Source organism: Manacus candei, unplaced genomic scaffold, assembly GCF_025592945.1.
Source record: "Manacus candei isolate 608988 ecotype Guabito, Panama unplaced genomic scaffold, ASM2559294v1 h1tg000060l, whole genome shotgun sequence".
NCBI lineage: Eukaryota > Metazoa > Chordata > Aves > Passeriformes > Pipridae > Manacus > Manacus candei.
In genome coordinates, this window is record NW_026138108.1 from 6,004,836 (window position 1) to 6,028,185 (window position 23,350).

Sequence of the window (23,350 nt, forward strand, 5' to 3'; positions counted from 1 at the left end):
CTATACTGAATGCACACTACAACAGTAGCATATATCTTACAAAGAGAGAACTCTCTAGAAGAGTACAGAGCTCCAACAGTTGTTCATATTCATTTGGCCTCTCCGGAAATGACGTGATACCAAGTTCTTTGCACACTGGGTTTAAAGAAAACAGTTTTATACTAGCATTTGTATGTTGTGGTAAACCACAGGCACTACAGAAGGTCAAAGAACAGCATTTGGGGCTACTGTCATTGCAAACAGCTTTATGTTAAAAACTGAGAGTGTGGTCAAGTTACCTTGTGTTAGCTGAACACAGCACCTGTGTGTACACATTCTTAGTCGGCTTTTGTGAAAGCACTAAGCACTTCTGGCTTGAATTTTAACTATCTTGTCTTCTATTCACATTGGACTGAGAGTATGCAGAGTTAATTACATTTCCACTTAACAGAAGTAATAACGTTTTATGCTGGGGCAACCTGTTCAGATATCAGAGCCCTTCGTGTCACAAAAAGGTAGCGTAAGGAGAGCTGTATAAGGAGGTGTAGCATCCTTTATTAGATCACTTGATGTAGTTTCGGGATACAATTTGACCTTCAGTAGTGAGCCAAGAGGCATCAATTCCTTTTATCCAGTGGCAGTCCCTTATGAACTCCAGTTACTTCTTGGTTCCACACCTCATGGCCATTCTGCTGGAGTGAGGTGAGTGTGCTGCAAAGCCTGTCTCTTGGGAGCTGTTGCACAGAACTGGTGATTATGTCATCAACAAGTTTGAAGAGCAGTGGGGGTGCTGATGGTATACTCAGAACTATCCACACCATCTTTTTATGGTACTTGTTAGTTGTTTTTAATGGCATTTGCTCTGTAAAAGAAGGGTGACTCCCTTTGGGTCTTTCCTGCAAGACATCTTTTCTGGTTTTGAGCTTTGACTGAAGAAGTCACATCAGAAAACAAACTTAATAAAAACATCTAGCTGAAAATAATTGGTTGTTATATTTTCCTGTGGAGGAGGGAGAGGTGTTTCTAAGTGGCTATAAAAGTATAAATACCATCTGTGTGCTTTATGCTTATTTTTTCTGGTTTTAAGAATAACTTCTGGATTACATTTTGACACACATTGTGTACACAGACAGTAATTCTTATTCTTGGACCTACATAGTTCCTCCATACTATGTTTGTATTACAAGTGAAAGAGACAGCATGTATCCAGGCCTTTACAACCAGTTGCATCCTTTTACTTAGTAATCCCTTGTCCTGGTTACCAGAGGATGGCTTAGTGCTAAGATGGGCTATATAGGATGAGGTGATTTTTTTCAAAGAGTTGTATCAGGTCTGTGGACTTCAGATGAGACTGTGAATGAACTTGCCTGACGTTTGCAGTGTGAGGTCTTTTAGAAGTAGATGACAAATCACATAAGCCTTGAAGGCAGAGCACTTCATAATCTGGACAAAAAAATGCATCTCCCTTAGCTGAATGAGTGAAGAAGGAAAAGGTCCTTGTAGTTTGCTAGAAGTCACTTTCTCTCTACATGCCTGCATGACCGTCTTTACCCATGTCTTTGCCATGTTTGAGTGGCGTGTTGGACACACGGTCTCTGAGGCTGTGATGGACTGTTTCCAAATTGTGTATTCAGTTAACCCCGCTGCTTAATGAGTATGACACATTCAACAGTCCTTCACAAATAAGTAGTAAGGGGTTTTTCTTGTACTCACAAACCTTTAAACCCTCTCTGAGATTTTAGTGAAATGGGGTGTTATGATTTCAGGTGAAGGCTTTTTCCATATGGTGCAGGTGGCTCCTAAGAGAGCTTAGCTTATGGATTGCTTCGTTTTCCTTAAACACTAAAAGATTTTATGGCACATACCCTTTGAATACCTGGAAGGTTTCAGGCAGATTCCAGTTCCTGTAAGCAGGGAATAAGCAAAAGCAATGGTATCAGTAACAATACAGGAATACATTTCATCTCCCTTCTGTATTTGACCTCCCCCCACATCTCAGTGGCTTGACATTTTCTTTATGGATGAACATCACATCATGGTCTTTTAGAATTTATTGTCATGACAAATTGTGTGTAAAAGCCCTGAATGGTTCTTAGCCCTGAATGGTTCTTAGACATCTGATAGTGTTAAAGCTTCAATTTTTCACTTATTCTTCAGGATTCTAGTGCATGAAGGACGTAAATGATAATCCCAGAGGACCATCTGTCCTGGAGCAGACATTGGAACCAAGCTACTATGTGACTGAAAGAACTGAGTGCAAGTCAGATGGTAAGTAAGACAAGGAAGATGAGATAATCATATTATACCTTCAGTACAGATGAAAAATACACCCATACACTGTTTCAGAACTTGTCCTAATTTTCTTGGAGAAAGAAAGGAACAAGGGAAAAAAAAAAAGGAAAGGAAAATTCATTGCAAGTTTTAAATGTTTTTCAATGCCCAATTAGTGTGAAACATCGCTTTTGCTAGATCTTTTTATAGTGGTGTATATATTTTAGTTTAGCTGTGGTTCTCATGTCATTCAAAGGGTCCATTTTACCTCCATTGCCTACTTGATGGGTAGGAAATTCTTTCTAGCTCAGATTTCTAAGGAAGCCTAGAGGATTGAGCCTTTGTCTCCTAAAAGGTCTTTAGAAAGTCCTTTTGAATCCAGTCCATAGCTGTCTCAAACACTTTTAAAAAATTTATTTATTTGTGGTAAGCAGTAAGTAAATTAGTTTTGTTTAGTCATCAAGGAAGTGGGTGTTTCCAATTCTGGACTTTTTTCTAAATATACTCTGTCTCTTACAGGAAAGTGTTTCCTGTCTGCACAGTGAGGGCTCTTGGAGCAACTGGGCTTTGTACTTTGAATCATGTATCCAGTGTATATAAACCTTTTTTTCTTTTTATTGGTTAGTGGATTTATTTACTGGTTACAGTTAATGCTGCCCTGGACCAGCCTTTCATACCATCTTGCAGACTGTTGCAGTTTGTGGTTGTTTTTATGGTAGAGAAGCCTGTTCAGCTGGATGTGAGTGGGCCTTTGGTGTCAACTCCGCACTGTGAGGGAGGCCTAGTTTATGAAAAGAGGATGCTGAAAACCTTTATTAGGGCGCGTTTGGAGGGCAGAAAATGTTTTGTATGCAAATAAACTGTAAGGTGAATAGGTTTATTCCACATGCTGTATGCTTTACTTCTTAGAAACCCTTTATGAGCTGTGATCTTTCATTATTTATGTAAGAATCCTGAAACCTATAGATATTTCTCCTGGAAATTTACATTCTCTTTACAAATTTAGATATAAGCGGTCAGCTTTGGCCAAACTAACAGTCAATGCTTGCTGTTCATTTGATGGCATTTCTTTTCTATAAGCTAAGAGAGTCATGTTAGTATTTTACACTTTTTGGTGTTTTTTACACCTTATCCAGACCCCTTGAGGCCACTGTTAAACCTAGGCCATAAAACATCAGTGTTATTTAAGTTTTTATTGAGGTGGTGTGTAAGTGTGCCAAATGATTGGAAGATTCATTGTGGTAGAACATGTACAAATATACAGTAAATGACAACCACACACTTTTTGCCTCACAGCACTTGTCCTTGATAGTTTGACAGAAGTAAAACCACAATGTTTTATGTTACCTGACCCTTGTAGTCATAGACTATATTGATTTCAAAGCAAGATGTAAACACAGTTCTGCTGGTTATACAAAATAATGCATTCAGAAATCACTTTGCAGAGTTTATCAAATTTATCCCTGTACTGAAATTTGTAGTAAAATTAAGTTAAAAGTATGGAGTTAAACCATGAGTGAATTTGTTCCATCCATTTACATAGAAACCACACACAGGTCCTGTTTTGGAACTGGATAGTTAGGAAAAAGTAATTTATGTGCTATAAATCCAGTATATGATCCTTATGGATAGTGAGGATATTCAGAGGTCTTTCATGTTTCACTTCCTGTGAACCATGTGTTCATGCACAGACCCTGAAGGTTGTTCATGGAAAGGATCTTTAATCCAGCAGTGATACTGGCTTACTCTTTATATGTGGGCAATACAAAGGGAAGTTTTTCAAACAGTTTTGTTTTTATTGCAGAAGAAGGCGTGGGTAGTTCTGCCTTGCAGAATAGCTTAGCCTGGAACAACCCTTATGTGGGAGGGCAGAAAGAAAAGATCGACAATCATTTATCATGTGACACTGAAGTGGAATAGTTCCAACAAAAAGACTTTTGCTAAAACTTTCCAGCTGAATGTGAACTGAAGGTCATGCACTTGCCTTCTTGTTAATATGATAGCACCAGCATGGAAGCACTGGTAACATGCTGTGTGTGTAGGCTGCCCCTGGCAAGTGCGCTTGCTGAAAACGTACCCTGTAAAGGCCTCGGTCTGAGGTGGCTGAACAGACTAGTTTTGGCAAAGATGCTTAGAAAGTATCACTGACACTAATTTGAGGGAACACTCAGGTGTATAAAATGCAAATCTATGTCTTTAGAGCTCTTGGAAGATGCTCTAATAAATGTTTGAAGTAAAAGTCGTTGTCCAGGCATTGTCACAGGACTGTAGACTGCTCCTTGTTTCAAATCTGACTAAGAAAATGGTATCATTCAGTTGAGCTGTCACAAACACACTAATAAACTTGGCTGTTGTATAAAATGTTATATATAATGTGGCCAAAGGTTTTTTTGTAGTTCCTAAGTTGAGTAATCAATAAAAATCATACAAAGAAAATCTTGTTGTTTTCATGGCAGGTCATGGGAGCTAATGAGAAGCTTCTAAGGCACGGCTTGATTAGGGTAGGTTGGAGGGCAACTTCAAATTCTGAAAGATACCTTGAAAAATTGTTAAGATGTGTTTGTACCAGCCAACAAATAGGGATGGTGAAACCATAAAATGATTTACTAGATTGGAAAACAGTCATTTTAAGTAACTGAAAGGCTATTTATTTCACAGAACCGCCTCATGTTCACATGCTCACATCCAACATAGTGTATGAAGCAAAAAGTATGCAGAGTGAAATTAAAACTAGATGCTGTTCCTGAGGATTGAAAAGTTTTGCTGTAGCTGCACAACATAGTAATGAGCTGCTCTTGTGCGGGTGGAAAACAGGATACAGATAAAAGAGGTCACATGAGTCTGTGGGGATGAGCAAAATTAACATGCTATTTTTGAAGGAGTGTGCACTCGGGTTGGCATTTTGAAGTGAAATTCTTTCAGTTAAAGCTTTATTAAAGCAAGTTTATTCTGCAGTGTGTACACAAAACACCAAAGAAAATAAAACTGGTGGAAATCTGTTTGTCTCTTAGCAGCATTTAAGAATCAGAGAGATGAAGAGGACATGGCAGTTTGCAGCACCAAGGTACACTGTATCTACAGTGTACAACTGTACATTCACAAGGACCCTGATTTCAAAAGAGTTAAATTAAAAATCAGTCTATTCTTTTTGACAAGTATCTATTTGCTGAATTATCATGTGCCACTTTTAGTTCTATGGTCCTTATTGATTTAGTACAGTTTTAGTACAGTTTTTTTCAGTATTATCATATCTTAATGAAGCGCTGGATAAGTTCTTAGGTAGTTTTTTGTTGGTTTTGGGGTTTTTTTGTTAATTCTTCTTGCACTTGATCCTTTCTCAGGCTGGACAGGTGGCAAATGACTTGACTTGATGCTGCATAAAATGGTTATCTTGCTTCACATTAAGTAGGAGGTATAACTTTGGTAAACATGCATTTGTAATTTAAGGATTTGAACCTGTTGATGCTGTCCCCTGCTGTATGTTTATTCCTCTGCCAGCTCCATTAGTCCAGCACAGCAGTCACAATATCAAGGATATCTTATCATTGAATAGCAAAGATAAGACTCTGTTATTCAGATTGGGATTTTATGAGGCATTTAAGAGAACTGATTATTTGCTTTCCGCTGAAGTTCCAGTGAAAGTTGAAATTTTTGGTCACCTCTCAGGCATCCTGCATGAAAAGACAACAGAATCCATTTGCTGATACGTCCTGGATCTCTGTGTCGCTAAGTACCTTTCTAGGTCACCATGGAGAGATTGCCATTCATCATGTCACTGTAACTAGAAAACAGTGAATCCAACTGGTCTCTGGCAATGCTGACAGCTTAGTATTGGTGAAGTATGCATTGTCAAATTATAAACTGTTGCAGAGATTTACCTGGAACTTCAGAAGTCTTGGTAGGTCACATCAACCAGGTTAGAGCATGCAGGTTTCTGAAGACAGCAGTTTGTAATGGTGTGCTATGAAGTGGTGTCTGCTGTCTACAATCTAACAGCCCAAGTAAAAGACATACACAAGCTGATCTACCACAGTGTTTTGGTGCAAAGCTCCAGCTTGTGATTTGGGTTTCCCCTGCACAGTTATTCTAACCACTGTGCTGCTGCTTCTCCAGCAGCTGCAAGTCTTTCCTTGCTTTCCAAGAGGATGTACATCTGTTTTCCTCCAGGTGCATTCCATCGTGCCTCTTTCTTTCCCAGATATGCACTGCATTTTGAGTTGCGGTGACAGAATGATTTGGGGTTTTTTTCCAAATTGATAAGATGGAGCTGCCTCTTATTTGCTTGATGAGTCAGTACCGTGCTTGCAATGATAAAATAACCAACTGAAGTGGAACGCCTCACATGCACATTCATTTGATCACACCAATTATTTGTTTGGCCTCACATGCACATTCATTTGATCACACCAATTATTTGTTTTGGTTTCAGTCTTTGAACCTTAATACAAGAATGTTACTTGAAAACTTTAAAGATTTATTGACAATCATGAGCACGTACTGACATGGGGCATACTTAATAAGGTATGATTCAGGAGTCCTAGCAGAAGTGGGCAGCTGTATTTCAAAAGTAGATCACGGAGTTTGTTTTTTTTACAGCTTCTGTCATTCCTAGGAGGATTGGGGTCCTAAATCCAAGGTAAAAGTACATTCTACTGTGTCTCTACTACTACACAGGCAGCAAAATAGTATTTCTGGTCTGTCAGTCTCCTCCAATGATTATTCAGGACTCTTTTGTCAGTCCTTCTTTCACCATTCATATTAGGACAGTTTGCTCTGCTCTTGCCTCTCTGTGTAGCTCCTGCCTTTTAAGCTTGATCTTCAGGAACAGGGACTGTGACAGAAGATAAATCTAATCACATGCTCTTTGTTAGAGTGAGGTCTGGAGGGCATCGTCTTTGTCTTTTTATTTCTTGGTTTCTGCTGAAGGAAGTATAGACATATGGGCTTCAGGAGCGCAACATCAAACTCAGGTACAACCCTGCTCCAGATGGTCATAGAGGTGAAGAACTGTGGTTTGTTCCTGCTGTGCAGTCAGATGTGGCAGCCTATGCACATGCACCATGTCAAAAAACAGGTGGGACATGGTGGCATATTCCCTGAAATGGCATTGCTTGGCTTGGCATGTCTACCTGTAAGGCCATGTTCTGCCCCTGTGAGAGCTGACAGAACTATTCTGTCGAGTTCTATTAGGCCCTGTGATACTTCCCCATGTGGGACTTTCTCGGCTTTTGTGCAGGTACAAATATCATAAACGTCACTGCAGTTTAAAGTTTGGAATGATGGGCTGTTCTCACACTGCCCAGTATGTAGTGTTTGGTGTTCTCACAACTGCACCTGTGTTTTCTTAATTGTGAGTGACAACAGACGCATTTATGTGCTGTATCCACAGACATGCAAAAGCACATGGTAGACAGCAGTTTGAAAACTGTGTCAGTCTCAGTTTCAAAAGCAACTCTGCAGTATTGTGTCCCTGTCTTTCAGTGTGAAAGGGATTCTGTATGTTAGGCTGCTTTTGAAAATGAAACTTAGGCCCATCTTTTGAAGAACAATTAAAGTTGTTTCAACAGAACCACAGTCTTATCTGGCTGGATTGGGACTTCTGAAAATTTGACCTCTTGATGCCCTAAATGAGCTAGGGAGAAGATATCCACCATCATGTTTCCCACTAGAAAAATGAATCAAAATCAATATCTGATTTCTGCAGTTTTGCCTTTGAAATGTTCCATTAAGAGCTCACAGTTGAAATTGGGAAGTTTAACTAGACATTTTTTCTGTTTCAAAGTTTAGAGCAAGATATTCCCAAGGAGAGGGAGGGTAGACTGTCTGCCCTAACTCTGAGGTTATTTAATCCCCAAGAGGGAGGAAGTTTTCAGTGTACTGTACTTCTTGCATATGCTACCTTGTTTCATTTGAGCTATTGCCAGATGCTGTTTTTAGTCTCCACTCAGTGCTTCTGTCAGGCTTTCACACTCCTCCTCCTCCTGTAGGCTTCTCTTCTATGACCTTGTATTTATTTTCCTTCTTTCATCTCTTATTAGATATTCTTATTTCCATTATTCTCAAGCATAGTCAGACCTTCTTTTGTCACCTGTATTTTGTCTTCTCCTTTCTCTGTTTGTTACCGCGAGTCCATTATGGATCTTAACTGGCAAGAGTGGTTTTATAGGACCTGGTTTAATGCATTAGAGCAGATATTTCATAAGTCAAAAATACCAGAGAGCCTGTTTCATGGATGTGAGATCCAGAACAGTGCAATATTTTGAATTGGGCATGTTGTCACATACTAAATTTTAGGAATACCTCATGGTCAGTGTTTGGATTGGTGGACTAACTGATTAATTAATGGACAAATTAATTGCATAACTACAAGCTGAAATAAGCTGAAAATCGGCCTGGTAAAACAACTAGTCATTTTTGAGAACAGAACCTTGATGATAAGTGTGTGTCTGTGGCAGTTTTATAAACTTATTTTAGTTGAAGCAAACCACCCTTTGGAAGTCTAATGTCATCACAGCATTACAAACGTCTGCTGTTTCATGCCTTCTTGACCTCTGCCTTACCAGTTTGTGAATTGTGGTTTCATGCTTTCCTTACATCTGCTGGTGACATCCCCATGGGGAAATGCAAGAAACCTCAATAAGCAAAGTAGCTCAATATGGATAACATAAGGAGCTGAATTGTTGGGGAATACCATCCTCAAGGATTAGAGGGTTTAATGATGGAATGTTTTCTTCATTGTATCACTGTTCTGTCTTGGAAAAGAAGTCTTGGGAACCTGAGACCTGCTTTATATTTGTGCATCTTCTTGTCTCTTTCCACCTATACATGATCTCTGATCTTTGGTAATCTGGGCCTGTTCTGTGTCTTCACAAGGTAGAGTTCTTAGAGGAGGGACTGCAAGGATTGGCAAGGTAACAAAGCTGATGGAGGGCAAGCATTGACTCATGCTCAACTGTCCAAAAGCAGTGAGGAACAGTCTCCCAACCTTTCTACTTGAAAAGAGTTGTCAGAGCTGATCATGGCATGGTCTCACCTGTTAGATTTGTTAGATTTTTCAAATGCGGTGTGTTACACCAGGAAATATCGTTGAATGCAACTTGGGAGTTCCCCATGGCTCTTTCACCACAAAATGCACCTTCCAGTTGAGATCTGGCCATGTTGCCAAAAAAGAGCCATATTCAAGTGTGTTATTGAAGGAAAGAACAGAAAGGGGAGTCTGCCTTGGTGAACCTTCCTTAGGAGCACTCAGAGTGTAACTGAGGATCTTAAACTCTCAGATTAAGCAGAGAAAGGAGAGATTTGGGCACTCCATGAGAAGAGCTTTTTGGGAGGACAGAAGAGGAGCTGAGTAAATACTGACATGTTTATTGTTTAATGGTGCATTTTCACAACATCTGTCAAACTTCCTTTAAAAATACTCAGCCAGCTATGGCTTAACTGTAGATATTTTTCATACTTACTTCCCAATGCAAGGAATTGGCATTTTAATTTCACAAATAAATCTACCAGCTCGTTAAACTTATCCACCTGCTCATGCAAATGGAAGCCCAACAAATTCAGTTTGTTCTCATGTGCTTTTTTCATCATAGCTTTCTGGTTGTCTTGTAAGTTCTTCATAGTCTATTCTGTTCAGATTCTACGTTGCACTGTATTCTATATAATTTCATCCCTTAAATTGCACCCACCACCATGATATGTGGTAGCACTGGGTTGTCAGACTGTTCTCCCCATGGGATCTGAATGCCTCTTCGCTGTAGGCTGCTGGCTTTCTGTGTGCTACACCCCATGCTGTGGTAGCAAGCAGCCTGGATAATACTATATTGTGGTTCTTTGCACCTACCAAAGAGCATGAATGCTTATCCGTGTCGTTAATGACATGGATCTGGTATTGCTTTATTTTAAACTCAGCTGTTTAGCTAAAAGAATGTGTTATTTAGAAGAAAAATGCAATTTCACCTGAAAGTAACTGGCCAAGTGAAATTTTATTTAGTCCCAACAATAGATGCCATTTGCTGTTGATGATTGCCATCATGGCACGCTTTAAGTGAGAACAAACATACTACCCCCCTCCAATACACACAAGCCTTTTTTCCTAACAGATTTATTCATTAAGCATATGTTCAAAGACTACAGCTATTACCACTTTTAAATAGAACCATTTTTTTCATTGCTTTTCATGGATAAAATGCCACAGTGTTATGAAAAACCTGTTAATGTTCCAGATTTAATGAACTAACATGTTCTATTAAAAGTCCTTTCTACTCAAGTTGTTGGACAATAGACTTTGCTGCCTTGCAAAGTCTTTAGCAGTTTGTATGCCTTTACCTTCCCTCTGTGTATGTTAATATGGTCTCTTACTTCTGAGCACAGAAATAGGATAGAAGGTGGTTAGACTGCAAGGCTTGGTCCCAACTTCCTTGCACAGGCAACATTTCTGCTGAAATAGGTAGAAGTTTCATCTGACCAATTTTGCAGCCTTTTGAGAAGAGGGATGGCACTCTTGAGAGACACTAAATGCCTTCCATTTTGTATGCCTTCAGTGGGAGACAAAGAAAAATACAGAAAGCTTTTTCAGAATAGGTCATTTTTCTTTCTGTCATGTCTGTTCAGGGGCTCTCAAAATGGCCCCTTTTAGTATCCTTTGTGCTCACTGGTACTGACAGGTTCTGAATGTCATTTGCCAGGACATTGAAGAGCCTGTGTTATTTTCTGTAGGGAAAAAGGCTTTTGCAACAGCTCTAAGGTGAAGCTTCCTTTGTTCTTGAGATTTTTCTGCATGCCACTAAAGTGCTGTTTCTATTGGATGCACATATAGGTTCGATGATGCTATGTCCATTCAACTGGTAAGATCATTTCAAGATCTGTAGAGGTGAAAGGATGAACTATGTTATAGGTATCCCTCAAAAATAGGACTTGGTACTGCCTTGCTTCATCTTTTGTCTTTTGTGCCTCTGTTCAGCATATCTGAAATAGATCACAGGGCTTCTACCTGGGCCATGCATAAAATGCTCTTGTCCCTTCTTCTTATGATCTTCCCAGCATAATTAAGGCTACTGTGGTGGTTTGACCCTACCTGGAGCCCAGGTCCCCACCAAAGCTACTCTGTCACGCCCCTCCACAACAGGATAGGGGAGAGAAAACATAACAAAAGGCTCATGAGTTGAGACAAGGACAAGGAAAGATCACTCACCAGTTACTGTCACAGGCAAAACAGACTTGACTTGTGGAAATTTATTACCAATCAAAATCATTAGGATAATGAGTAGTAAATCAAATATTAAAAACTCTTTCCCCTCACCCTGCCCTCCATCCTGATCTTAACTTCATTTCTGATTCTCTACCTCCTTCCCTACAGCAATTCAGGGAGATAGGGAATGGGGGTTACAGTCAGTTTATCACATGCTGTTTCTGCCACTGCTTCCTCCTGAGGGAGAGGAGTCCTTGCCCTGTTCCAGCATGGGGTTCCTCCCATGGGAGACAGTACTCCATGAACTTCTCCAATGCAGTTCTTCCACAGCCTACAGTTCTTCACTAACTGCTCCAGTGTGGGTCCCTTCCAGTGAATGTGGTCCTTCAGGAACAGGCTCAAGTGTGCAAGGTCACACGTCCTACCAGCAAACCTGCTCCAGCTTGGGCTCCTCTCTCCATGCATCTGCAGGTCTCTACCAGGAGCCTGCTCCAGCACAGGCTTCTCACAGAGTCACAACCTTCTTCTGGGCATCTACCTTCTCTGGTGTGAGGTCCTTCCAAGGCTATCTACACCCCTCTGGACCTCCATGGGCTGCAGGGGCACAGTTCCTTCACCATGGTCTGCACTGTGGGCTGGAGGGGAATCTCTGCTCCAGCACCTGGAGCACTTCCTCCCCCTCCTTCTGGACTGATCTTGGTGTCTACAAGGCTGTTCATTTCACATATTCTCACTCCTCTCTTCCCTGGCCACATTCACTTCTGTGCCATAACTTCTTTTCCTTCTTAAATATATTATCACAGAGGTGCTACTACCGTGTGATTGGCCCAGCAGTGGGTCTGTTTTGGAGCTGGCTGGCATTGGCTCTGTTGAACATGGGGATGCTTCTGGCAGCTTCTCAAAGAAGCCACCCCTGTCGCCTCCCCACACCCTGCTACCAAAACCTTGCCACACAATCCTTTCCGGAAAGGACCAAGCAAGTTTGTTGTACACAATCGTCAATGGGAGTTGAGGGGTGCAAGGAAAAAAATCTCTAGTAGAATTTTCAAGTAATGTGGAGGAAGACCTGAATTATAAATGTTATGAGATCAGGAGCTTCTGAAAAGAAAGAAATACTTCAATCAAGATCAGAGACAATAATATTTTTAAAATTTGTGTTGCATAGTCGAGGAGGTAAAGTAATTTGTTGTGTTTTCATCCTCAGAATAGGAGATACTGTAAACACCTTTTATACCTCTAGCAATGGGAGGTTTAAAGTGTGCTTCCTTGTCAGCTGTACCTCCCACAGATGCAGCATACCTGCCTTGTGCTTCCATGCAATATCAGATCATATTCAAATCTTCTCCAGAAAGGTCTAGGATTAAGGTATAAAAAGCATTTCTGCAATATTTGCTGGAGTACAGAATAAAAACCCCCTAGGCTAACTGTGATCCCAGTCTTACTGGGGCGCTAGAAGTAGAAAAGCTATGCTGATACAGGATCCAAAATGGTGCTTGCTTCCCACCTTGGAGACCTGTTGATTAATGTCAGCTCTTGCTAAGGTAACTCAGCATGAGGCTCTGTGGTATAAGAGTCACCTCAGGTCAAGCAGAGCCTTGGGATATGTGTGTCCATTAGAGGTTTGTTTCTTTGGATTGTTTTGTAGAGTGAAGCTCAGGACTGCAGGCAAGTCATGCAAAATCCTCCCAGAATAATTGCAAAGTTCATCACCAGCGTGTGCCTGTTTGTCTCACCTTCTCTGACAGAGATCCTTAACAACTTGTGCATGTCTGCTTCTCTATCTAGACAAAACATTGCTTAGTGCATGTTTCCTCACTGGGAAGAGGATGAGAAGACAAGCTGTTGCTTTCTTTTTTTTTTTTTTTTAGTTTACTATTTAAGGCTGTGTATCCATGTTGAGAAGCAGAGTATAGGAACCAAGATAGACTAGGCACAGGTAAACGAAGTGGACTGTTACCACCTCCTACATGCACTGTTCCCTTTTTGTGCTCCTATATGGATAGCTAGGGAGAAGGAGAGGTTGAAACTGTTATGCTTACCACATTTTATTAACCTAAGAATGCCCCTAATGTGAAGGGACTGCAGTTACAATGGTAGCAGAGTACTGAACTGGAAGCAATGATATTTAATTGTGCAGGGTTTGCATTAATGGAGTAGCCCTGGATGGAAATAGGGTTCTAATAAGGAGGTAAAATTGAGTGTGGACATCCTGTTTCTGGATGTCCATGCCCTAGCTGTACAAGTGCTTATTCTGAAGCCTAAGTTATAGTATCTGAGTGAGGCTGCTGCTTTCTGAGGAAGCAAAGCAATGCAAGCATAGCCTTTTTAAATGCATGAAAGAAAGTGAAATGCTTATACTTGGCATAGTACCCTTGGGGCATGTATCAGGTTTGCAACTGAAGATGATTGTTGAGACTGGTCTTGATATAATTTACTTTGCTCAGGAAAGAGAATGTCTTTGAAATAAACATTGAATGCGATAGTGGCTTTCCTAAATGCTTTTGGTGAAGGCTCCAGGGCGTAAGATTTGAGTCACTTAGTAAAGCAGGCTATCCCCAAATGAATGACATCAAAATGTTCACATTTGAACCTGGCAGGAAGCCAGCGTATCACCCATCTGCTTCAAGGTGCAAACCTTCTCATTCACCAGAGCAGAAAGCGGATCTAATACCTACAGAATGCCAGGCTAGTAAGTCACTGAGGTGAAATTAGAAACACACAGTGGTATTAGCATTACAACTGTAGAAGTTATTCATTTATCAGGAGAAATATGCTTTTTTTTTTTTTCAACGGTACCAATGTGCTAACACCAATTTAGATTATGGTAGTATGAGCAGTAAACACTTTCGAAAGTGTATGATGCCAGAATGTGCTCATTTCTTTTAATTTTCAGAGTCACTCTTGTATTGCAGAGGCCATTTGACTGTGTTTAAATTATTGCTATTTTTTGATTAGGCATTCACGCATGTTTAAGTATATCCTGCAGTTAAAGACTAAAGGCACAAAAATTATAATTAGGGTTTGGAAGAGGAGAGTTGGTTATCCTGTTTCAGAGAGTTCAAACCTGTACATTTCAATCTGCATTGTTGTGCTGCTGACAGTTGTCCCTGGCTGTGTTGCCTGTGCAAGGCTGATTCATGAGCAGTCAAAGCCTTACCTCTTCAACTGTGGAATTACAGAGCTGCTTTTTGGGTTTCTATTTGCAGTGTTAAAAGGAAGTTTTCAGCCTGGAATTAATTTGGGACAACCAACTCCACTGAAACTCAACTAGTATTCTGTTTACAGAGGCTCAAATCACCTCCGAGTTATCACCAGGCACTTGAAAATGTTCACTGAAGAAAACAATATAACAGAGAAATGTATTCTTTATTTAAAAATACCAATTGTTAAAAATTGAATCTAATTGTTAAGTGGTAACCAGACGTACCGTCTGTAAGGGGGTTAGTAGGAAGGGAGGAAAGAGCCTTACGCAAAAAAAAAAAAATAAATAAAAGGAAAACCAAACTAAAACCAAACCAAAGAAGCTTTGAACAGTGCCCTGATTGAAGGGTGGCAAATGCTAATATGTGTGGGTGTGATACAAGTTAATATTCACTGTCTCTGCCCGTTGAGGGTCTGTGCTCACTTAAGAGCCGTACTTTGACACCGTATTTAATATTTTGTTTCAAAGCAAACACTGCTCGAGGGGCCCTAGCTGCCATGAGAAATGGCATATCCTTTAACTTGACGTTTCACAGGAGAAAAGGAAAAAGGACACTGCTTAACAACACATCTTGTGTTTAAGACCTGTAAGCATTAGGAAAGGCATTAAGAATAAACCTCTTGTGTATTTGATTTAGTAGTGGGAGTATGATTTAGATGTGGATAAGGGCATAACTAGCCTTGCATCGGAAATTAAGAGCAACTCCCCCCTTATTAGTAGAAACATAGCAGTTTATAATGAGTGTTGGACACCAGCAGTCAGACCCTACAGATGGTACAGTAGCTCCCATATACTTCCCATATGGTTGCTTTATCTGACAGTCCCTTACTGCTTCTGATGGCTCCTAGCAGTTCATCTTTGCTGTTTTTCTAGAGCAGAGATCCTGAGGATTTTGTTTCTTCTCACTCCCAATCCAAGTGAGGCTTACCCCTGATTCGGAGTGGTGTCAGCTGGGTGTATCCCCAGCTGCTTCTCCCTTGCAGCTCTGTTTCATATGAGTTACTATGGACTAGAGATTTGGTGAGATGATTAGGTAAGTTACTTTACTAACCCACTAAAGTGGCTTAGGTATATTTTAAAGCAGTCTATAACACTGTGTGGGACTCCAGGTCTGGGAAGGGTGGTGTCTGGAACATCTTGTTTCTTCCAGACAGGAAGAGTTAGATGACAGCTCAAATGAAGTGTCCCATACGCAAACTTCAGTGAAACTAAGTCTCTGGTGTCAGGCTGCATCCTTCCCCCTTCAGGAATGACTTCATATACCAGAGTCCTGTCTTATAAAATTGTCTTTTGCAAATTCTTTTGATTATTTGGGGGAAAAAAAGAAGACTGTATGGAGGCAAGGAAATTTTAGAAGATTTTGAATTTTTCTTTTTTCTTTCCCATATTTCTTTTCCTCTGCAGTTATCATTTTTTCATGAATTATTTCTTGAGCAAGACCACTCACTCACTGGGGGGGGGAGTGGAAGTTGATATAGAAAGGCATGTTAATGCTATGCCATTAAACTCTCTGAGACTGGGTTTTATCTTTGCATTTCAGGTTTATATAGCACAAGCACATTTTCAAGCAAACAGATTTGCACCAGAATCACTAAGAAGCAAAACTGAACATTACCTAAGAACAGATTGTTTCTCACAGGGCTTACCTTTTGAATCACTAATTCTGCTTAATACAACAAATCCTTATTTAGCTCCTAACAAGCCCTCGGTTTTTCTAGTGAATGCTAAGACTAGCAGTAGGTAAAAAATCAGTCTGAAAGTTAATCACAGTTGTCCTGGTTTAGTATGAAAGTTAGTTTCAGAAGTGTTTTTTCAGACATTGATTTAATAAATTAGGAACATCCTGGACATTTTTTTCATGGCTTATAAACTGTACTGTCCAGAAATCTAATCACAGAAAAAAATACTACCTTGGTAATTTAGTTAAATGTATGTTTCTATATGTTCAGTCGAACCTAAGAGTAATCTGGACCCTCTGTAGCCATGATAAATATATTTCTTGCCATTGATAGCAGAGTCCCTTTTCTGTGCAGGAATTTAATAGGTATTAGGATATGATTCCTGTTATGCTTGAGTTTTATGGATCCTGCAAGAAAATGGCTAAAATTTTTTCTTCATCTTCTCAAATGATGAAGGTTGGAGCTGGTGGACATTTCCACTGCAGCAACTCAGCTGAAGATGCCCTTAGGAACTGGAACCTATCCAGGTGGTATTTTCACTTATCATTGTGGCAGCCAGACAATTACTACACAGTACCTGTTGGACTTTTGAAAAAATCATAACAATTTGAAAGCTCTTATAAATCACAGAAAAGAGGGAAAACCTCAAGGCCTCATCTGTACCCTAAATTCTCAGAACATATCAGCAAGCACATAACATCAGTGACTGACTGGGAATCAGATGAGGTTTGCAACTTGTTTGCTGGCTGGTCTTCTCTTGTTGAAGAATAGGGGGAGGCAGTTTGTCTTGCAATCTGATATTTCTCTTCTCCATTCCTCTCTCTAGCAGCTTGCAGGCTTGCTTTTATATGTGACCCTGCGGTATCATAATAATGGTCCTGGGTGAACATGAACATTTTTTTTGACTTCACCTCTTTCTCTCCTCCCACCCACCCCAGATGAAGTGGCAGGTGGACTGAGTGGGAGCAGTGTGAAACGAATGCAGAGAAAATGTGTGACTCAGCAGTTCATCAGGGAGCTGCTGAGTGGAAAGGCAACTATTCTCCTCGCAAACTGGCACCAGGTTCCTATTCCCTCAGAGATGAGAACAGGCCCCTTATAGATGGAGCTGTGTGTCCCACCAGCATGGTGAACTTTTTTCAGGAGAACTTATTTCAAGTAGAGAGGAAAGTTTCTTCTTTGAGTTTGTTGCCAGGGAAAGGGGAGAAGCATTAGGCTAGAAATACATAGACCTCCACTGCCTGTCTTGCTCACAGATTTTATACGTGATTTTACTCCTTACTTTCTTTTTCTCTTAATGTGTTTTTCCCTTTTGGTAATCAAAGTTTGGCTTAAGCAGCAGCCAGATTCTACCACTTGAACTTTAAAAGTGCAAGCCTCCAGTAGTTTTCCTGGCTAGTAGATGACACCCCTTTTCCTCTCTGCACTGTTGTTCAAAGAACTCCACAGAGAACGTTTGTCTTCTTCAGAAGGAGGCTGCTGGATTTAGGTATGCTAGCAGCCACTCATGGACAAAGCAAGTGAGAAGGAGAATTAATATTTGTGTGTTATCCTCAGTTGCACAAGGGTGAATTAACCTTCTCTCTTCAGTGTGAGGGAAAGACCATTTCTAAGCAGTTTTGTAATGGTACAAGAAGTTGTTTTATTAGCAGTTTCAGTGACTGTCCTTCAGAAAGGAGAACTGAAGTAGATTTTTCTCTGACTAATCAACAGCAGGTAGACATTTTATATCAGTGATTGTACTTACTAAAAATTGAGTTTTAAAGCTGTAATGTGCATCATTGTCACAGAGTTTTCCCAACACACACTTGCAAAAAAAGCAAGAATGAGGTGGTGTTCTCTCAAATCTTCAGAGAGCCTGAAACAATGTCACTTGAGAGCTGTTGAGCAGCTGAATTCCTCTTGATGGGCATATCAATCCAGGAATTGGAGTGAATGAAATACAAATATTCTTGGCTACTTCCAGTGTGTTCATTTTAGCGAAAATATTCAGCTTTCCCAAATGTTATGAATTTCAGTTGTTCTCCACGTAGCTATAAATACCTCTAGCTTGGCCCAGCTTGTTCTTACAGTCCAGGGTAGATACACTTAGTGCAAACTGAAAGCATTGTAAGCTGAAATTCATTTCAGATTAAGTAACATAGGAGACTGATAACTAGGTTGCTGGTCATGTAGGCTGAAGAGGCTTCCATTCTTCTGTAATGTGTCAGAGAGGGTAATTCCAGTTTCTTGGACCTCTTACTTAAATTGATGGTATGCCAGGCTTATTTCTTCTTTAAATTCTGTTACACAGGGGTGACTGAAATCTGCAGTTACAGTTTGCAGTCCTACAAAGGACCACTGGTTTGATCTAAGTGGCTTCCAGTTAATATCAAACTGATTTTAGAATTGCTTTGGTGCCTGGCAGTGTTTAGTGGTAAATGTAGTGAGATATGTGGATCTCTTGGGGTTGTTGCTAGTGTTTGAATTAAGCTGTCTGATACCTCCTGAAGTAGCTCTCTATGTGGTTTTGCATTACAAATGCAAGATCTACCAAACACAGGTTCTTGGCAGCTAAAACTTGGACTTTATCCAGAGTGAAATTGGAAGTATTGAGGCTATTACATTGTTGTAAATCCCTGCTATCTCCAGTCAGCCAGTAGTAGGTAGCTATAGGGTGCATCTGTGAATATTTTTCTTTGCAGCTCTTAATCTGGATACTTTTAAGGACTAGATGCTCTCCTCCTGAGCAGTATTCTATTCAGGCATTTGGAAAACATAATTGTATTGAACTCTTGTAAACAGAGCAGGTCAGGGATTAAGCACAGTAACAGTTGTCATGATCAGAAAGGTCAAAAAAATTAATAATGGAGGAGATGCATTCTTAGGATAACAGCAAAAACATTCCCTGATTTCAACACAGATCATGAAGTCTTCAGTGTAATTTTTGACATAACTTATCAGGTGAGTTATGAGTGAAGAGAGAATCAAGAAGAAACAAACTTAGCTTGGTGGTGAATTTTGTCTGTCTGTAAACAGTAATGATGCAGCTTCTGTCATGTTTACTACTTAATATATTAGATTGCAGATTATAAAGAAGTTCAGTAGAAGTTTCAGAATTATAAAATAGTGATCCATGAGTTGGTTTCCTGCAGAATGAGGAAAAAATACACAAGTTGTGTTTGCTATGCAAGTATGAAAGGTCCTCTTCCTCTTACCCGCTTCCTCCCATACCACTGCAGTGCAAAAGAAAGCTAATTATTTGGTTTCCATCCTTATCATTCTGCAGTGGCAAGCAAAAAAAAGAACGTTTTCTTAGATGTTACCTTTCTTCTAAAGCTTTATTCTTTGGATAGACGAGCTGTCTTTTTACCCTCCAGCACAAGCTGCCTTTTGTTCATGTGCACTCTGAGGCAACTCATTCGGCTTTGGTGTGTCTTGCCAGGACCTGGACTTGCCTGCAATCAGGATGTCTTATGATGTGTGTTTTTAACAAGGTCTTGACCAGATATGTGAACTGCAATGCCAAGGGCTGTGTCCTGCTTATGCAGTTTAGGTGCATGTCAAAAGAAGCACTTGCAGTCCCATATCAGTAGTGTACATTCATCTACTGTTCTGTCATCAATAGCAGGTCTCCCTAGCAGTTAGATGGAAATTGGAGACAGTGATTTCAGTGGGCAGTTGTCTTTTGATATCTGAAGATCTAAAAGCTATACATGTATTTATGATTCTGGTGTGAAGTGTTGGTAATCTTGACGGATGTGAAGTTTGGCTGGTGTGTTCATGCTTTGTGATGCTTTTATGCTGTGATCCATTCCTATAAATTCTTGTCACTCACAGCCATCATGAAGATAGGTTCAGAGAGATATGTATCTCTATACACCCTAAATGATCATGGGACAATGCAGCTGAGCATCGGTGGTGTGTTGGCTGCTACAGCTTTAGAGTTGGCAGAACACGTGAGGCCTGTTTTTCTCTTGTTTTGTGAGTCTGGCAGGTAATTCACAAAGCCTGGGGTTTCCACCCCCAGTGAAGAAGCAGCCACCACTGACAAAATTTATATTTCTCAGTGAAGAAGCAGTACCATCCAATCCTTCACAGGGACAGTGTGATGGATGTACATAAATGTCTAATAACTGTAGAGCACTATATTGTCATTGCTGGGGTATATTTTATTTCTGTTATAAAAACAATTTTGATGAGAAACAAGTCTGTTGCTCAAAAATACATTATTAAATTAAGTCTGCCAATGGAGCTGTGTCAATTCCGTGAGCATTAGCACCCATGCACAAAAGAGGACACAAGTTCCTTTAAAAGTGTTAATTTCATTAGGAAATAACAGCCACGATGTGCGGTTCTGGGGACTTGTTTTTTGTTTTGTTTTGTTTCTCACTGAAGGCTTTAAGTATGAATCAGTTGAGTTCCAGAGCTGCTAATGCCTCACCCACAGCAGGATTTGATGGGATCCTGGCATGTTTGTTACTGTGAGGTTTGTTGACATTGCTACAGTGCCTTTTAACATTTCAGTTAAGCCTGGTACTCTAAGCACTTGTTTTTCTGAGAGCGCATATAGGCGTTGTTTCATTCTTCTGCCTTTTATGTACCCACATATAAAGTCAGAAAATTAAAGATATGGAGACACAGGGGTTTTAAAATAGCCATTTTCAGAGTTACAGAAGCCAGCTTTTACCTCCTGAATGGAGAAAGATGTTTCCCTATGTATTATTCCATAGCAAAGTGTTGTGCCATGTATTTTTGGCAGCTTGTATTGGTGGCAACATTTAAGGAAGGAATACAGGATGAATGGATCCCTGGCATGATCCAGAAAGTTCCTTACCCTGAACAGCAAGGATGAGGTTAAGTTTATGGTGCTGTTTTGAAATGTCTGGTTGCTTTAACAAGCCATATGGCTGCTACAGATGTCAGAGACCTTTTTAGTTCTTCTGCCAAAGGGTTTTTTTTTTCTAGCAGCCATAGTCCTGCACCAAAGCAGAAGTATTTGTGGAACCTGAATCCCAATCTTCATGATGCAGGAATAGAAGAGGATATCACATGGATGTTACATTTAACTGTCAGTCAAATCACTAAGAGAGGAGAGGCACGATTCACTCCTGGATGTAGTCATCCTTGCCAGCTCTCTCCAGACCTTCACATTCACCTTGAGACAAGAAAGCTTTACTGATGTCTCACTCATTTATTACCTCATCTGGGCACTGAAAGAATCCAAGCCCCATTAGGGCAAATAATACAGGAATATAGGATTGCAAGATGAAGTGTGAGTGGTAATTGCACTATTGTTTAAATCTGACATAGTTAAATCAATACAGAACCCTAGGTGGGAATCATTATGTTTGTTAGAATCTAATCTTTTAGGATTTGGAAGAACAAATGTTTGAGTGAACTTTAATTAATATAGGCCTTTTTCTTCATATATCCAAGATATGTATCTTAATAAATTCCTTTATACATATGGATACAGGCAGTTCTCCAGTATTTTAGTTCTTGTCCCTCTTGTCTTTTCTTGTATTAGTGCAAATACCTGTTCATAACAGTTTCAATTCAGCAGAGCTGGAATCCTGGGCTCCCAGGTCCATAGACCAGGACCTTACGCAGTGAAAATAATTGAAAGTAGAAGTAATCTATTGTCTTTCATATAGGGCAGTCATAAGAAGGAGAATTTGACTCCTTCAATCGTACAGATGATACTGAATAACAATGGAATTCCAGGAATTGGACTTCTGGGCTGTGGAGAGGCATAGATCCCCATGGTTACAGACACAGAGCAGTCCCCTAACTTTGACATCTTTGTTCCAGAAGGCATGTGGTTAAGTGGCCTTCACATTGTCATGTTAGAGTCAGGATTTTGTTTCCAACCTAGACACAGATGACCTTGTAAAATCTCAGGCTGTTACAGATATGAAACAAAGAAATTCTGTTTACCTACTACATAAGGCAGGTGAACAAGCCTTTGGTCAGTTAAAAGAAATTTTCTGAAATATGAAATATTATGACTTATAAAAAACAATTGAAAGCTGAGCTTGAAATCTGCATTCCCTGACTTCTTGTTGGGTTGTCTTCCCAATGATATTTTAGTTCTGCACTGTGTGTATTTTATCTTGAGCTTTGGGGAGGAGTATCCAAGAAAGGAATTCATCAGAATTTGGAAAAACAGTAAATATGTTCATTAACCATTCTTAGGGACAGAGATGTATCATATCATGTAGATAAAGGAAAAGTAGAACTTAAAAATATGTTCAGTGAAAATAGAAGGCTAGAGACTTTAGGAGCAAACAATAATAAACTGTATGTAAACAGATATTTCTGAGGGTTTAGTTCTCAGCCACAGGTGCATGTCTCTCTGCAGGGATGACAAAAATAATTTCTGACATCAAGATTCTGTCCCTGCTAAATTGCAAATTCCTGTTCCAAAACATAGAGCAAAAACATCACACAAAAATATCAGGAAAAAAAATTGGCAATCATTAACAAGTGTTTTCACCTCAATTCTTATTCAAATCCAGTGAGACATGAAGCATTTTAGAAGCTTGAAAATTTGCAACTTTAACTCTTAAGATTGAGCACATTATAGAAATGAAAACAAAGGTCAGCATTTAAAGTATTTAGGCAGCCTTAACTGTGGCTGCTTAATGTGGCTACTGTGTTGTCCTCCAAGAGAACTTCTGAGTCCGGCTCTATGTGGTGTGGTATCAGAAGTCGGGTGTTAAACGTAAATATGTCCCTGGACACCAAGGATTGTGTCTGTCCTCTCCGAGTTTCTTGGAGATGTTTGTCAAGGACTGTAGATCACTGGCTGGAAGCCTGAAGGACTGAGAGGTAGAACTCCCATGATCTCTTGAGCGGTATTCCAGAAACTTTCTGCTTTTCCTTTGAAAAGCATTGTTTTCAAGTGATTGTCTTCCAGCATTAAAAGATACATTGGTGAAAGCGAAGGGTGGGATTGTTGACACTTGTGATTTTACCTCTTTAGTTCCGTATTTTTCCCTGTTTTATTGACCTATATTTAATATAAAATTTTGGTAGTGTTTAAAAAAA

General features: G+C 39.9%; 1 protein-coding gene across 9 annotated transcripts in view; it reads left to right on the forward strand.

Moving 5' to 3' along the window:
- PTPN5 (protein tyrosine phosphatase non-receptor type 5) overlaps window positions 1-23,350 on the forward strand; it is an 83,038-nt gene that overhangs the window by 20,692 nt on the left and 38,996 nt on the right. For all 9 annotated transcript variants that reach the window (XM_051804022.1, XM_051804025.1, XM_051804019.1 and 6 more), the window contains one exon: window positions 2,137-2,247. In XM_051804022.1, coding sequence (XP_051659982.1) covers window positions 2,148-2,247 — 100 coding nt within the window. In that variant the 5' untranslated portion in view covers window positions 2,137-2,147. The remainder of the gene's footprint in view (window positions 1-2,136; window positions 2,248-23,350) is intronic.